Consider the following 16,921-nt stretch of genomic DNA (forward strand, 5'->3'; position numbering starts at 1 on the left):
TTGCAGTTGGCAAGCTAAGAAGTATACAGAAATACTAGTTGAGAGATTTTTTTTATTTGATTGATAAATAGGGTTCCAGAGAGCAAGAGCTCTGTCAAGAGGAACAATACATAGATAATCACAACAATGGCGGATTAACGCATAAGGTCTAAAAGTGAATGAGTAATAATAGTGGTTTTACATATACTTTAAGTATCATAATTTACCTAATGGATAGGATTATATTAAGTGGATTATCATCAGAGTAACAATACAGGAGGAACAACTTTTTGACTTTTAAGATTTGGAAATGAAAATATCAGAGAAATAACTGTTACACATTTATAGTGCCTAACAGGTACTTCTTAAACTTATTACGAAATGGCACAGTTTTAGAGATGAGTGCTATGTTGTCAGGAATGCTGTTATATTCAGATATTAGTAAGTGTTGCACTCCCTTAGTGCCAAACCTTGTTGTATAATTTTGATGAACATGTAATTTATTTTTTTGCCTTGTCTTATATGAATGGATGTCAGTGACTTTAGGAAATTCAGAGTTGGTGAACATTTTGTTATGCAAGGCTTTATGAAAAGAAGTGATGCGTTTAATGAGATTTCTTAAGAGGTAATATATTTGTTTCAGAGTACATTTTATTTCGAGAATATAGTTGATGAAATCCATACATAAATCTAATAACCCTGTTTTGTAAGACCTCCAAAGTATTTAAGTTATTTTGGGTTGCTTTGCCCCAAATGAAACACAAGTAAGAAAGTCGAGATTGTATCATTGTGAAATAAATTAGACGAAGAGTGTCAATTGTTAGTAGGTACTTAATCTTGCCAATGATACCAACCAAGACAGAGATTTTATTTTTTACGTTTAATATATGAGGTGTCCAGGAGAGGGCACTATCAATTATTAGTCCAAGATATTTAACTTCTTTAACCCATTTCAACTTCGTAGTGCCAAATAATATATTTGTAGTTGCATTTAGGTCATTTTGTGATTTATCGAACATCATACAGACAGTTTTTGAGTAATTGGCTGTTAGAAGATTTTTTCTCACCCATTCATCTAAGATATAACAGTCATGCTGGATATCTGCAACTATTTCATCTTCAGAATTTGATGAACAAAACAGTGAAGTATCATCTGCCAAAAGTGATATTTTACCCTTAAAAGAACACAGGGCTATGTCATTAATATATATAAGAAACAAAATTGGACCCAATATGGAACCTTGTGGTACACCAAAGCAGATCTTTTGTAGCTCACTTTTATTCATGCCAATCTGAACATATTGTTGTCGATTTGATAAGAAATCCTTAAACCAGAGCAGCGAGGGACCTCTCACACCTGCCTTTTCCAGTTTGTATATCATAAGTTCATGGCTAACAGTATCAAAAGCCTTTTTAAAATCAATAAACAGCCCAGCAGTCTTGTAACATTTATCAATATAATTTTGAAGCTCAATTATAATGTCCATTAAGGCAGGATTCACCCCAGCCTTTTCTCTGAAGCCATATTGAAATCTGGAAAAATAATTCCATTTTTCGAGGTAACTAATAAGCCTAAATTTGACAACAGTTTCTAAGATTTTAGATAATACAGGTGGTATTGAGATGGGTCGGTAGTTTCCAGGGTCGGATCTATCATTCTGTTTGTGTATAGGAACCACTCTAGAGATCTTTAACGAATCAGGGACAATGCCTTTTGCCAAAGAGCAGTTGATAAATTCAGATATTGGACCAGAGAGTGCTCGATTACAGATTTTGAGAAGTTTACTGGAAATACCATCACTAGCAACTGAGCGAGCATGTTTGAGAGAATTGATTATTGTAGACACTTCTTCTGGAGAACATGCTTCTAGGAAAAGGGAATTAGGATGATTATTGATTGTAGCAGTATGTTCAGGATGTGGAACAATATTTGAAGATAGTGTGGCAGGGACTGAGATAAAATTATTATTCAGGGCATTACAAATGTCACTCTTGTCTTCAAAACATTCATTCCCTAGCTTGATACGTGTAATATTGATTGTTGACTTTGAAGGTTTACCAAGAACTTCGTTTATGAGTTGCCAGGTGTGTTTAGTGTTGTGTAGATTGTTTTTAAATTGATTATCATAGTACGACTTCTTGAGAGTCCTTTTCAGGGTGTAATTCTATTGCAGTAACTTTTATATTCTTCTTTAATTATACTGTTGTGTGGGTGTTTTCTCAATTTACTGTAGAGAAGTGCTTTATGCCTGCAGAGTGATGCAAGTTCTGGTGTGCACCATGCATTCAGAATGGTGTTTGCATTTTGATGATGAAATTTTCTAACTGTCGATGCATAGTTAAGACCACTTTGAATGTATCTGGTTAAAGCAGCATATGAAGCATTTATGTCCCCACCATCTACCCACTGGAATTGGTGTTGCTCAAAATATGATCTAGTCCTTTCATAATCTATATGTTTATATGAGTGTCGTTTTGGCTCACTGGGAGTAGGCCTATAAATAGATGTTTTTGAAATATCTAAACTAAAGAGCAAGAGATCATGGTTACTCATATCATCAATTATGTGATCTACAGACCAGTTATTAAGTTTTATGCTGCATGTAGATAACAAACCGTTTTATCAGCCCTGCATTGACGTTGAAGCTGCCATATCATCGTCATTAAGATAAGGGTACTCGATTTGGTATTTCCAAGTACTCCCAACGAGAAGGCTTCAAAGAACACTCATGTTGTTTTCTAGTGATGTGAGGCCAAAATGACTAGTCTCAAGGCGTAGAAAGAAAGACATTCCAAATTGGTTTTCTTATTTTTAAAGTATGTGTTCTTAAATTTATTTTAATATCCGTATGTTCATCTCTTTCTTCACTTTTTAACTATGACATGCTGTCAAATGTACCTGAGGATGTCCTCGAAGGAGGACGAAATATGTACTACACAAATTAATAAAGTTGTGATTAAATTTATGGGATAACATTTACAATAGTATTGTGAGGTGGACCAATACATCTCTTCAAAGTGTACTGTCTAATAATAATAATAATAATAATAATAATAATGATAATAATAATAATAAATTGTACAGAACGAAATGAGATACAGTTCGATACACTAGCTGAAAGAAAAACCGATCGAGTGTCTGCGTGGCGTGGGTCATGTAGCTGTCAGCAGACATTCGGGAGATAGTGGGTTCGAATCCCACTGTCGGCAGCCCTGAAGATAGTTTTCCGTTTCACACCAGGAAAATGCTGGGGTTGTACTTTTTATAAGGCTACGGTCGATTTCTTCCCCATCCTAGCCCTTTCCTATCCCATTTCCCATCGTCGCCATAAGACTTAGGGCAGGGGTGATAAACCTTTACCTACTAACGTGTTAGTTAAAGTCTTTTTTACTGTCTAGTATGCCATCGGTTATTTTCATTTAAAATCATCATGAAACCCCTCATTAGACTTCAATTAGATATTAGATTTCATGCCATAAATCCATTCGAGTGAATGTTTCAGAATTTATTTTGTAAACATTAAAAATGCCTTTCTCTCTTCTTTTCTTAATCTGTTTACCCTCCAAGGTTGGTTTTTCCCTCGGACTCACCGAGGGATCGCACCTCTAACGTCTCAAAGGCAGTGTCCTGCAGCGTGAGACCTTTGGTCGGGGGATACAAGTGTGGAAGAGGACCAGTACCTCGCCCAGGCAGCCTGACCTGCCCAGGGGCCTTACGGGGGGTGGAAAGTTTGGAACGGATGGAAAAGGAAGTGTTTAGGAAGCGGCCGTGGCTTTAAGTTAGGTACCATCCCGGCATTTGCCTGGAGAAGTAGGAAACCACGGAAAACCACTTCGAGGATGGCTGAGGTGGGAATCGAACCCCCCCTGCTCAGTTGACCTTCCGAGGCTGAGTGGACCCTGTTCCAGCCCTCGTACCAGTTCTCAAATTTCGTGCCAGAACCGGGAATCGAATCCGGCCCTCCGGGGGTGGCAGCTAATCATACTAAGCACTATACCACAGAGCAGGACGTCAACTGAGTAAAGGTCGGTTCGATTCCCACCTCAGCCATCCTGGAAGTGGTCTTCCGTGGTTTCCCACTTCTCCTCCAGGCAAATGTCGGGATGGTACCTATCTTAAGGCCACGGCTGCTTCCTTCCCTCTTCCTTGTCTATCCCCTCCAATCTTCCCATCCCCCTGCAAGGCCCCTGCTCAGCAGAGCAAGTGAGGCCACTTGGGCGGGGTACTGGTCCTTCTCCCCAGTTTCATCCCCCCACCCAATGTCTCACTCTCCAGGACACTACCCTTGAGGCTGTGGAGGTGGGTTCCCTCGCTAAGTCCGAGGGAAAAACCAACCCTGGAGGGTAAAGAGATTAAGAAAGAAAGAAAAAAATTAACGCAAGCTGGCATCGATTAAACCTTATAACTAACTAAATAAATAAATAAATAAATAAATAAATAAATAAATAAATAAATAAATAAATAAATAAATAAAAATAAATAAATAAATAAATAAATACATAAATAAATAAATAAAGATTGCTCTCAAAAGGACTCCCCGGTAATTCCTGCCTCCCAGTTAAAATGCTCAAATAATGCCCATGTTTAATAGTTATTTTCACTTGTGACCAGTGAATGTTAAGATGCTGGAGGAGTGACCTTGACAAGCTCTATAAGGGGGGAGGTGGGCGACTCTCACAGCGATTTCGAAACAGGTACAGGATACGTTCCCATCATTTACAATTTTCAGAACAAAATGCTGAACAATATCTACGTGCGTGGTTATGCAGTACCTTTATGCATGATAAGAGTACTGTCGCAATACACTGTCGGGTGTTGATGTAAGAAATTCACATATTTTGTTTTAACAATATCACAATGCCTTTTTTTACCAATATGAAGCAGCAAACGTGTTTTACAATAAGATTGCAGGTATATTTAAAGATAAGCTTTTAAACTGTTTACATGAACGAAGTGCCTTTATCGAGCAGAAACCTTGACGAGGATGGCTGAGCCAGTCCTTGAAAAAAGAGAAAGGAGATTCTTACGAAAAATCTTAGACCCAAGAAAGTCGACGAGTGACCCAAACACATTCCGGTTAAGATCGAATTTGGAGCTCTACAAGACAGTAGAAAGAATCACGACTATGATGAGGAAAAGGAGACTGGCGTTTTATGGGCATATCAAAATAATTAACCTTGAGAGATTGGCCAACAGGTTACATCTTCTGCAGGAAAAGTGGAAAAAAAACAACCGGGATGGCTTACACAGGTGCACAATGACTTGGCAGAAATAGATAACAAGGAGGAGGATATAAAAGAAAGGACATCATTTAGGAAGAAGGGAATGAGGGATGCATCTGAAGAGCAACACGTGAAGCTACGGAACATCTCGGTGGAAGAGCGAGCAAGAAGAAGTCAAGGACTCAAGAATCTTTGCGAGAGCGTAAAGAGAAGGGCATCAGTCTGCGGGACAGAAGGAAGATTGTGTAAACTGGCCCACAGGTGGCATATCGATAAATAATAATAATTTATATGAAGGCAGATGCCAAGTCAAAACAAGATCAATACAAGCTGTTAATATTAATTCTGTTAACTGCATTTACAATAATGTGCCGATCATTTTGTTGGTAAATGTTTGAACGTGCTTAGTCAGTGTTATATCAATGAAGAAAAGGAAAATAATGGCAAGAAATGTGCAGCAATAAACGTCAAAGCAAAAATAAATAAATAAATAAATAAATAAATAAATAAATAAATAAATAAATAAATAAATAAATAAATAAATAAATAAATAAATGCATTTGTAACAGGTGGATTCTGTCAATAGACTACTCCATTGCCAATATATTGCACCCATAAGCGAATTTACGTAATTAATTTATGAATTAAAAACTGAATATTTCGCATATCGAATACTACAGTAGGCTGTGAGAGCTAGCAGTCACAAAGGAACATTCTGGCGCCAGTCAGTCGGCAAGGAAATCCTCGAAACTCTTCTTAGAGCACGAGCAACTTGTAAACCGCCCTGAGTACTGCATCCAATAAATTTTATGGTACCGCCTAGGAGTGGCAACTTTCTACTTGGTTCTCACGAGAAAATCACGCGTGGAGGCTTGACCTACTTAGCAGGACAAAGGAGACAACGATAGCACCCGCCAACCCTTGGGAGAAAATGGAAGCATCCACGCTTTGAAGAGCGCGAACGTCTCAGCCAATCACAAAATTCCAAATTTGAATGTCTTGTCATAGCGGGAATCTACAGTCAGTATTTCGCTATTTGGAGCCCGGATAAGTTGTGTAGAACAGTGTCCTGACTTCCTAATAATATTTAAAAATTTATCGGTGCGAAGGTGTGGTTAATTATTGGCTAATTTATAAAGTTTAACTTCACACGGAAGAGTAGTATCGCCCAGGAATTGAACTGTCATGGCGGGAAGAAGCCATTCGCTGGAAGGAAATAACGCCCGTGACGCGCGCCGTCGTGTGGATTATCCTGCGATCGTTTCCCACGGCGCAATATAACAAGTAAGTCAGACCGAAATTAGGAAGATTTTGTACATAATTTTTGAAGCTTTAACCTACGGATGTATGATAAAGCGCTCCCAAGTGCTAGATCACTACGCCACATCCCTTCCACAGAACTATTTTCAAGGTGGGGGGAGAACGCATTACAAAACCAGCGAGCAGAGTGGTGAATCTTCAGAGTGACTGTGTGTTCAGTGTGTTCGTGGGTTAGTTGAATCTTCAGTGTGTTTAGAGTGAGTCAGCTAATTCAGTTAGTCAGCTTTGAACTTTACTTTTGTCTGGTAAGAAAGCGATCAGAGACACTTGTTGGCATCCGAGTGAGCCATTTATTTTACTTGGGAGAGTAACGTTTCAGAAATGAACACTTTAACAAACTTTTACTTTACTTTGAATGTATGCAGAGATAACAGGCAATAGCTACACTTTCAACACTTGGCTTAAATAAACTCACATTACTAATCGAGAGGGACAAGTCCATATTTCAGCGTAGCTGCATAAAACCTTTCTAATCCACGTGTAGTTTGACATTTGTTGGAAAGCTATTTTATTCTTCATTTTTGGAAGATGATCAGCATAAATTTCTCCACATCATTGGAAACTGTACTTTAGCTTGCTTTTACCACTTACAATAAACTGTTATGGCAAGCGAGATGTTTTCGGGGAGAAACTAGTTAAAGCAGACAGGGAGCAGAATGTCTTTTCATTAATGAAAGGCCGCAATGTTAAAGACCTTGAGCAAACTGTTATGTTCCGAAGAGGTGAACAACCGGTAAGCCACTAGGTAAACAAACTGAGAGAGCGGTGTGGAGACCAGCAGGTGTTTTTCAGCCAGGTAGCGGAGAGGAAACTTTCGACTTCACGTCAGGAGTCTATGCAGAGCTATGGTATCATCTTTACTGAAGTGCTAGAAAATGCGTGTGTTATGTTAATGTAAGCGTGTGTAACGCCATGATAAAATGTATCAAGTTTGCGTGTGTGAAAATTCGGAATACCACATCAGCTTCAAGATGGAATTCTAATTCACCATGACGGAGCCCGGAGGGTGATCCAACATGCCTCCAGCACCCAGGTATGAGCATCTAAAAATAATGTATAAATTAATATGTAGGATTGTGAGCTAATCGATGATCAAATGTAGCTTAGACTGTTAGGTAGGATTGTAAATAATTCACATTTTAATAATCATTATAATAATAATAATAATAATAATAATAATAATAATAATAATAATAATAATAATAATAATTTTTGCGCTTTCAGCTAGGGTTATTTGCGCACTTCCTTTACGTAGATGTGTTTGCGTATTATTATGGATCATTTGTAGTAAGTCACTTTGACAATTTAGGATGCTATATTATTTGATCTCAATGAGTGTAATGCCGATTTATAATAATAATAATAATAATAATAATAATAATAATAATAATAATAATAATAATAATCATGTTATTATAACTTTAGTTTTTGAGCGATATTTCTGTTGGAGTTGTGATCTTGTAGACGCCGCCTTGTTGATTTTAATGCTTATTTTGCTATTTTGTGCATTCAGCTTGTTTCATGTTGTGGAATCATCATTCAGATGACCGTTTCCGGTAGTCGTTATACCGTGTATTTTGCGACGATTTTTGGTGAACATGCGAGTATTTATTTCTGTGTGTAGTTGCGGTTACACATTTTTCAATATCTGTGTTTTGAGAGGCAATCTCGTCATTTTTTTTTAGTAAACAGTTAGTGAAAGGAAGCCATTGATGAGTCAGCTCTGATATTTTGTGATATGTGAAGCAGAGAATGATCTAGGGATCGAGCTAAATGAATAATATCCCTGACGATCTACGTTGATAATGGAAATGTGATATTTGGACCATGTCATGAACTGTCGTAAGAAATAGAAATGTGCACGACAGATATTTCGCCCGCCGGATACGAGCGAGGCCGTATTATGAAGTACTACGTAGAGGATAATGATGAGTAAATAGAATTGAGAGATGAATAATTTAACCAAGAGTGTTAAATATGTTACGACATGGGTTACGATTGTAGGCAGAAGCCTGTATTTTGTTTCAAATAGTTCCAGGGAAAGTAGATGCTCGGCAAATAGGCCAGTTTATGCTAGCCGTAGTATATGTGAGCAGAGCGACGAATCAATGTGTATTTTGATAGTCATGTAGAGTCATGGATGACATGGAATTGCGGTAATTCTTGTCCATAAAGGTTAAATAGTGTCATGGCCAGACATTTGTCGTCTGAGGTTAGAGATTGCCGTCTAATTCACAATATTTTGCTACTCGTAGCGGGGTAAATTTTTCTGTAGACTCCGATATTTTGCGCATTTTATTTATTCATTTTATTTCATTAATTTTCAGCAGGCAGCGATGTTGGGATCTAGATTTGTTTATTTATTTATTCATTATTTTTGCGTACCTTTTATTACCGTTTATTTGTGGGATGTGATCGTACGTGAATTATTTGCATTTGATTTGATGTAAATAGATAGATGTAGTTAGGCTAGTTTGATTTCTGTATTTTCTTTTGTTGGAGCAGTGTTTCTCCATTAACAGATTTAATTATGTAAATAAGATTTCATGTGTTAGGATAAGAGATCATCGACTAGTTCAGAGTAGTAGTGGTATGCTCATACCAGGCATTCAGTAATTACCAAACCTTTTAAAAATCCACTACATTTTAAATTAGGAAATGAAGCGATCTTTAATGAACCAGTTGTATAATAACAACCGCAATGAATGAGGTAAATAAGATGGGGTCTGCCTCCATCTAGTGGTGGTACCACAAATTATGAGTTCGTAATGAAATACAGTCAGCGGCAAATTAAGTAAAATTTTAATGTACAAGGATCGCTTTCATTTGAAATGTAAATATGAGGCACTTGGCCTAGTCATTATTTATATTTAAAAGAGGTCCAGGCTATCACAGTCATGCAAGTGAAGTTTAAATAATTAAATGAGTGATTGTAACACTCAAGTTCATGTTTCAATAATTTCTTGTTTTGCAACTACGAGCAGGTGTTTGAATGTGACAGTGGTTATGTGGTAAATGATGTACGATGTTCATGGCTGTTTTCTTTGAATTATTCCTTATTTGTTACACATGGTTAGCGCAGTCCACGATTATTTTAAAGTTGGGTGTTCCCCACTGAGTCACATGTGTTATAGATTTGATAAATACCTCTGAGTCAGTGTTGATTTGATGACGTAACTAATTAATTAATTATTCAACTACATTAATTTACTTTGAGAGACATTTTCTACGTAATACAATTCTGTACTTCAAATGAGATGGTATTTTCTGACCAGAGTTTTGAATTTATTCACGTCATCGTCTTGAAGACAGTGTCAACATAATCTGGAAGATAATTAATTTGATCGACTTTAAGTCAGTTTTATTAGGCGGATATTTGAGTTATTGTAAGGCAGATCTTCAATCTTTTTTTAAATTTCTATTTCATTACACTTTGTTTACATTTTTCACCCGTTTAGTTGTACTTTCATTTTTGGCAATAAATCAGTTTGTTATTTAAATTTTAATTCAGTCTTTGGGTACCGTCATTTATAGTTAGTTTACCCCAACTTTTCATTTCCTCACTCCCTGATCGACGGGTGGCCTATCTTCGGGGATCTTCGAACGCACCGCGACTGAGGAAGAAGAGTCTACATGCAGCAGTGAGTATCATTTAAATGTCATTTATTACAGGAGCAGCCGGCGCACAGAAGAAGGAAGAAATTCACCGCAGTTGTTGCCTTGAAAAGGGCACAATATGTTGTACTAAATATCGTATTTTATGTTTTGGGCTTTGGTTTGTCTCCTTAATCGTCACATAGAATATGCTGATAACTAATTCTTCTTAAATGTGAATATTTTAATTTACTGAAGTTATTAAATATTTGCCTTGCTTCCATAAGAAATGCATTAACTTTTCCAGTTTGGCGGCAGTTTGCCAGGTCCTGTCACGAGGAGCGCCACTGTCATCCTGTCCGCTATATTTGTGATAACAGCAGTGACTGTCCTGTTCTATATCTCATATATTTGGTATTGCGTCATTATATTGGACCTTTTTTCATTGTCTCAGCCGCGATTAGTTGTCACTCCTGTGCAGTCAGTTTATAAATGGCTTGCTGTACTCACCTCTATCTTTTCAACCCTCCGTGCCAAAGCTACGACGTTCACTCCATTATCGAGTAACTGATACGTTATCGCAGCTCCAATTCCGGAACTAGTTCCTGTAACGACTGCAATACGACCCTCCCAGCGCTGCATTGTATTAAAGAATGTTACACCCGAAGCGTTGTTGTAAGTACTGAGAACTTGGCCTGCACAAAGCTCCTTAAAGCATTGGCCATGACAGTGCAATTCTCTCTCTCCTCACACGACCTATCAAATTACTTCCTACTTGACTCGAGTCGTTATGGCATACTTAGGGCTGTCCATGTATTATGCACTCGCTATCTTCCAAGTCTTGATTCAAGAACGAAAGGATGTCGAAGTTATGCTCGTAATTTCTACCTTTGATAAATCCATTTGCATGAACGTCTTGGGTGTGGAATAAAAATGTGATGATGTGTTATTTATATAGAGGAATTCAGAAATAATTTGTCATTCTGATGAGAACACCGAGCTCGATAGCTGCAGTCGCTTAAGTGCGGCCAGTATCTAGTATTCGGAAGATTAGTGGGTTCGAGCCCCACTGTCGGCAGCCCTGAAGATGGTGTTCCTTGGTTACCCATTTTCACACCAGGCAAATGCTGGGGCTGTATCTTGAATAAGGCCACGGTCGCTTTCTTCCCACTTCTAGCCATTTCCTGTCCCATTGTCGCCATAAGACCTATCTGTGTCGGTGCGACGTAAAGCAACTTGCAAAAACAAAAAACAAAAAAACAAAAAACACGTTGTAATTTATTGGAGTGGAAAATGTATCTGACACTAGCCTACCGTTCGAATCCGGTTCGTGGAAATATGTCATCAGAATGATTACCATCAGGGTAGAAGAGAAGATGGTATACAATTTATAATCACTTGATTGCGTGCCAAAAGCCTGAATTCAATGCCAAATCCCTCCGCTGTGTTCATAAGAAGTGGGGGTATACGACACTGTTGTTGTTGTTGATGATGACGATGATGATGATGACGATGATGCTTCGTTCGTCGGATGGACGCGTTAAGCCTTGAGCCGACATGGGGGTTCGCCCTCTCCTACCTCATTATTACAGTATGTTAGGAATATGCTTGTATACCGGGGACATTTTATTACATACCACTGTCTGAACTGTAGTGAAGTAAGTATCTCTAGGCCTAGGATAGAGAAAGTGAAATCAGTCTGCAAACGAATTAGAGGAGAGTATCCCTAGGTCGAGGAAATTTGAAGTACGTGGAAATGATTAGTAAAAAATTCAAAATTATAGACTTCAATCAGGATCAGTATATAGACGTAGAATGGGTGGCATACAGGGATGCTGTAATAGAAACAGCAATGGAATGTCTAGGAACAGCTCTGTATAAAGATAAGAAAAAGCGAACATCTTGGTGCAATGGTGAAACGAGGGCAGCATACGATATATCTTGTTGGAGGTTTCTTTGCTGGATCTTTCCTGGTGCATGCCAATCTTGTGATTGGATCCATGATTCCTTTAATGATTCTGTGGTCTTTCTCTCCAGTTCTTCGAGGAGTCTTTTATTACCAAGCTCGATAGCTGCAGTCGCTTAAGTGCGGCCAGTATCCAGTATTCGGGAGATAGTAGGTTCGAACCCCACTGTCGGCAGCCCTGAAAATGGTTTTCCGTGCTTTCCCATTTTCACACCAGGCAAATGCTGGGGCTGTACCTTAAGTAAGGCCATGGCCGCTTCCTTCCCACTCCTAGCCCTTCCCTGTCCCATCGTCGCCATAAGACCTATCTGTGTCGGTGCGACGTAAAGCAAATAGCAAAAAAAAAAAGAGTCCTTTATTGGCATTTAGAGATAGGGTTTGGACTACATGCATAACTACTTGCATCAGAACTGTTTCATAGTGACGTATCTTAATGTTTTGGGAAAGGGATTTCTTGTTGTAGATCGTGCGTAACGTTTGGCAGGCTATTTAAATTTTGCGTATTTCTTCGCTAAGTGCTTCCTTGTCCAGTCCATTTTTTCATAAATATGCCTCACGGTTGGGGTAATCTGAATTTAACGACACAAAAGGTGTGACGGGATGTTACCTAGCAAACGTGCAGACTGTGAAGTGAAGTATTGATGGATGGTCTTGACCGAGAGACTTTTCCTTTACAAGTTTCTTTACGTCGCTCCGTCACTGAGAGGCATTATGGAGACGATGGCACAGGAAAGGGCTAGGAGTGTGAATGAATTCTGGTGTGAAAGTAGGAAACCATCTTCAGGGATGCTGACGGGGGGGTTCGAACCTACTATCTACCGAAGAGAGACATTCAGAAAGCTCTTTTGCCAAAGGTGCCTCATCTCTTCGTGCTCTAGAGAAGTGATTATTTCATTCGTGTAATTTGATAGACCCTAAATCAGTTTCTCCTCTTTAATTGCACTGAATCCTACACTCGTTGACTCCAAATTCCATACAGATGTCTCTCAGAACGAGTCGATATATCAAAATAAATTCATCTTTATCCATTTTATATTCATTTGTTGAAATGCATTTTTATAGTAAAATGATTTTACAAACAGGAATTTTGACACGTTTTTTTCAGCGGCGGCATTCGAACCGCTAACCACGGTGCGGAAGACTTGACGCCTTAAACATCATAGCCACGAGGTGGCCTATCTTCAACAATACTGAAACAGTACAGTGGAAATGAATGAAAGAATGGATGGTACATTCTCAATGTATTTATTTACGTGAATCTTTAGGCTACAGAATTCCATTCAGTGTCTCTCATAGGACGAACTGGATTCCACCGTGGACTCTGGTATGTTAGAATAGTTCTCCAACGGGCTTGATAATGATTTCATGGATCTGTAACAGAAATGGCAGATTAGCATCACTGTCACATTCTCTGCTCATAAGAATATTGTCAGGTTTCTAAAAATAAATCTTAGTACCTGGACATGAGGAGGCGTCGAGATGGCGTAGATGACTGCGTCGGCGACATCTTCAGAGTTCAGATTCGGAAGGCTATAATACATATTTGCGTCGATTCTGGGAGAAGTGTTAAAAATATCTGTATTCACTACTCCTGGGCTCACACTCTGCAATCAAAACAAGTGAAAATTCGTTCAGAGGAGATGTATGTATCTGTCATCACTGATATACATTTAGGGATGTCGCCCACATTGCAGATTCCCTATCAAATTTAACAAAGAATTTTCTTAAATCATTTCAGAGAAGTTGGAAATGTATCAAGCATGTCTTTGGGGAAAACATTCCAATCCCTAATTCTTCCTAAGAACGAATATTTACCACAATTTGTTCTCTTGAATTCCAACTTCATGTTGTGAACTCAAGCATATTCGTCCACTAACTTCAACCTATGCAATTTCTCCTCCGACAGCTTAGAATCTACCGCTTAGTCGACAAGCTGATCTCCTTACTCCCAAATCTTCCCGTCCCAAAGTTTGCAATATTTTCGCAACACTACTTTTTGTCGGAAATCACCATGAATAAATGGTGCTGCTATCCCTTCCGATATTTTCTAGTTCTAGTTCTTAAATCAAGTAATCCTGGAACCATACTCTAAATGGGTTCTCAGCAGGGACTTAAACACCATCTCTTTTTACAACCTTTACAATCTAAAGCAAGAGATGGCGTGAAAATGGCAGTGATCATGTTCTACTGTCAATTTGGTACTTGTTATAAGTGCGTCAGCAATAACAGACACTACCAGTACTTAAAATAAATAAAAATGATACCCGAGGGCCATTCATAAAGAAATGAGCATGTGGCTATAAAATGAAAACTGATGAAAGGATCGTCATGCAATTGCCTATGAAGGAAGGCGCGGTCCCTATAAGAGCGCTGAGGTCCTAAACTCACCGCTAGAGGGACACGGGTGCACACCACGTGACGACAGAGCCAGCACGCTCATACGTTGATCGTCCACTGCACCCAGTGGCGCTGAACAGAGAAATAGAGTCTTCAAATTAATATTAAAGGGGTGTAGATTACTTCCTGACAGCAGGAGGTGTGAAGAGAACGATAATTCATCGAAGAATGGCACAAATGTACGGAGAACACTGCACGTCCGTTGCAAGGGCCAAGCAATTCAGGGAAGACCGCATGTTGTTGACCGATGATGCACTGTCTTGAACACCTCACCGTTTTACCGATGCCATTGTCCAGCAAGTGGATGCCCTCATTATGTAAGACGGGTGAGGTACGGTAACAGCCATTGCCGCAGAGGTCAGAGTAAGCGTCGGGTGTGTTCACGCCATCATTAAGGACAGATTGAAATTTCGCTAAAAGTGCGCCCAATCGGAGCCTCACAGTATTCAACCAGCACAAGAAGCTTATCGAATGGAACTCTCTTTTGAACATCTGCTGCGCTATACCAAGAAAGGGGATGAGTTTCTGACACGAGTGGTCGCTTGAGACGAGACATGGTGTCTTCACTTCAAACCCGAGACAAAACGACAAAGTCTCCAGTGGAAGCATGCAGGGTCGCCGCCAACCAAAAAATCCAATGTGAGCTAAAGAAGGCTCTGAGGGGCAAGCTATTTACCTCGGACACAGACGTCAAGCAATACGTTCGGAACTGGTTCACAACGCAGCCCCAGGAATTTTACGAGACGGCCATTCACCGTTTTGTGTGCCAGTAGCATTGGTGGCTCAAGAGTGCTGGGCAATACTTTTGAAATAACGGTACAGGCGTTCATTTTAAAACCTCCGGATCGTTTCTTTATGAACGGACCTTATATAATGAGACTATTTAACACAGATGACCTTTCCGCCAAATTACATTGGTCTTCGTAATAAATAAATAATAAATTAAACCTTTAGAAATCAAACATTCAAGAAACACCTTCACTGATGAACATGCGTTCGAATCATAGGGTTATAGGATTTTCAAAGGGAAAACTGCTAAACGCGCCGTGAAAACTATCCATCATTTCGGGATGGGATTTGTCGTCAGCAAGAAGATTCTGAATTCCATCACGTACTTCAGTTCCCGTATAGTCGAGTCTCTTCTCTTTCCTTCCAATGCACAAACAAAATGTACACCATTGTGAATGTCCACGCACACACCAACCAGCCAAATAAGAAGGATCCGGAAAGAAGAGACAAGTTTGGGGAAGAACTAGAAGATATCAACTCTAAAGTTCCAGACAAGCACACTATCATCCTGGTTGAGGATTTCAGTCCCCAGCTTGTCAAAGAAAAGAAATTGCAAAACATTGTTGGAAGTTACCCACTGCGTAGGAGAACAAATCGCAATGTACAGAGACTTGTGGAGCGGTGTAGGGCATTCGATCTAGCCTTGAAATCAACAGTCTTCAAACACTTACAAAGGAAACAGAAGACTTGGACATCCCCTAATCCCATTTTTGGAGAATTTCAAATTGATCATATTTCCGTCACCCGGAATGATGTCAGAATGTCGAAGTTCTGAGAAATGCCAACCTACTGCTTCCAATAAACTCCAGAAAGACACGGGTGAAAAAGACTGGTAGATTTGATATAGAGACGCTGAAGTCCATCCGAGAATTCACACAAAATCTTGAATCTCCGAATTCAGAGAACTGGGAACAGCAATGAAGACTATTTTACTGTCAAAACCAAGGAAATATGCATGTTGGAACAGTGAATGTTGTGAGGCAGTAAGACAAAGAGAACTTGCTTGTCAGAGATGGAACTCTAATGAGAACGATACTAACAGCACGAACTTCCTGAACGCCAGAAAACATGCTCCAAAAACCATCCGTGGGGTCAAACGTATGTTTGTCAAGATGCAGCTAGTAAAATTTGAACAAGACTTCTAAGAGTCCAATACACGAAACTTCTATAGAACCTTTAAGAGGAATCTTAGCAAAACGATCCTCCAAGCCTACAATTCACAAGCCCCAACTGCAAAATGGCTCACAATGATGAGCACAATTGCCAGATTCTGGTGAATTATTTTTAATCCCTTTTGAACTGTGAAGTTCCAAATTCCACATTTCCTTTTAACAAGTGTTGCGGATTCATCCCAATTCACAGTCACCAACGAAAGAAGAAATGAAAATGAATGAAAATCCACAGAGTGTTTCTAGTCATTTGACCGGGTCAAGAATGGAATGATTAAGCCCCCTCTAGTAACGAAGATAGGAATTGTGCCAGCTGCCGAAGCCTGCCGCACTCCTTTGGGGCAATGATAAATGACTGACAGATGAAATGAAATGTTATTGGAGAGTGCTGTTAGAATGAAAGATGACAAGAAAAAACGGAGTAGCCGGAGAAAAACCTGTCCCCCTTCGCTTTGTCTAGCATAAATCTCACATGGAGTGACCA

General features: G+C 39.2%; 1 protein-coding gene across 1 annotated transcript in view; it reads right to left on the minus strand.

The window, feature by feature from the left end:
- Positions 1–13,311: 13,311 nt before the first annotated feature.
- The window catches only part of LOC136886747 (uncharacterized), a 56,596-nt gene continuing 52,986 nt past the window's right edge, over positions 13,312–16,921 (minus strand). Inside the window, exons 12-13 of the mRNA XM_068230939.1 lie at positions 13,540–13,686; positions 13,312–13,453 (exon numbers count right to left, since the gene is read on the minus strand). Coding sequence (XP_068087040.1) covers positions 13,412–13,453; positions 13,540–13,686 — 189 coding nt within the window. The 3' untranslated portion in view covers positions 13,312–13,411. The remainder of the gene's footprint in view (positions 13,454–13,539; positions 13,687–16,921) is intronic.

Source organism: Anabrus simplex, chromosome X (assembly GCF_040414725.1).
Source record: "Anabrus simplex isolate iqAnaSimp1 chromosome X, ASM4041472v1, whole genome shotgun sequence".
NCBI classification, from domain to species: Eukaryota; Metazoa; Arthropoda; class Insecta; order Orthoptera; family Tettigoniidae; genus Anabrus; species Anabrus simplex.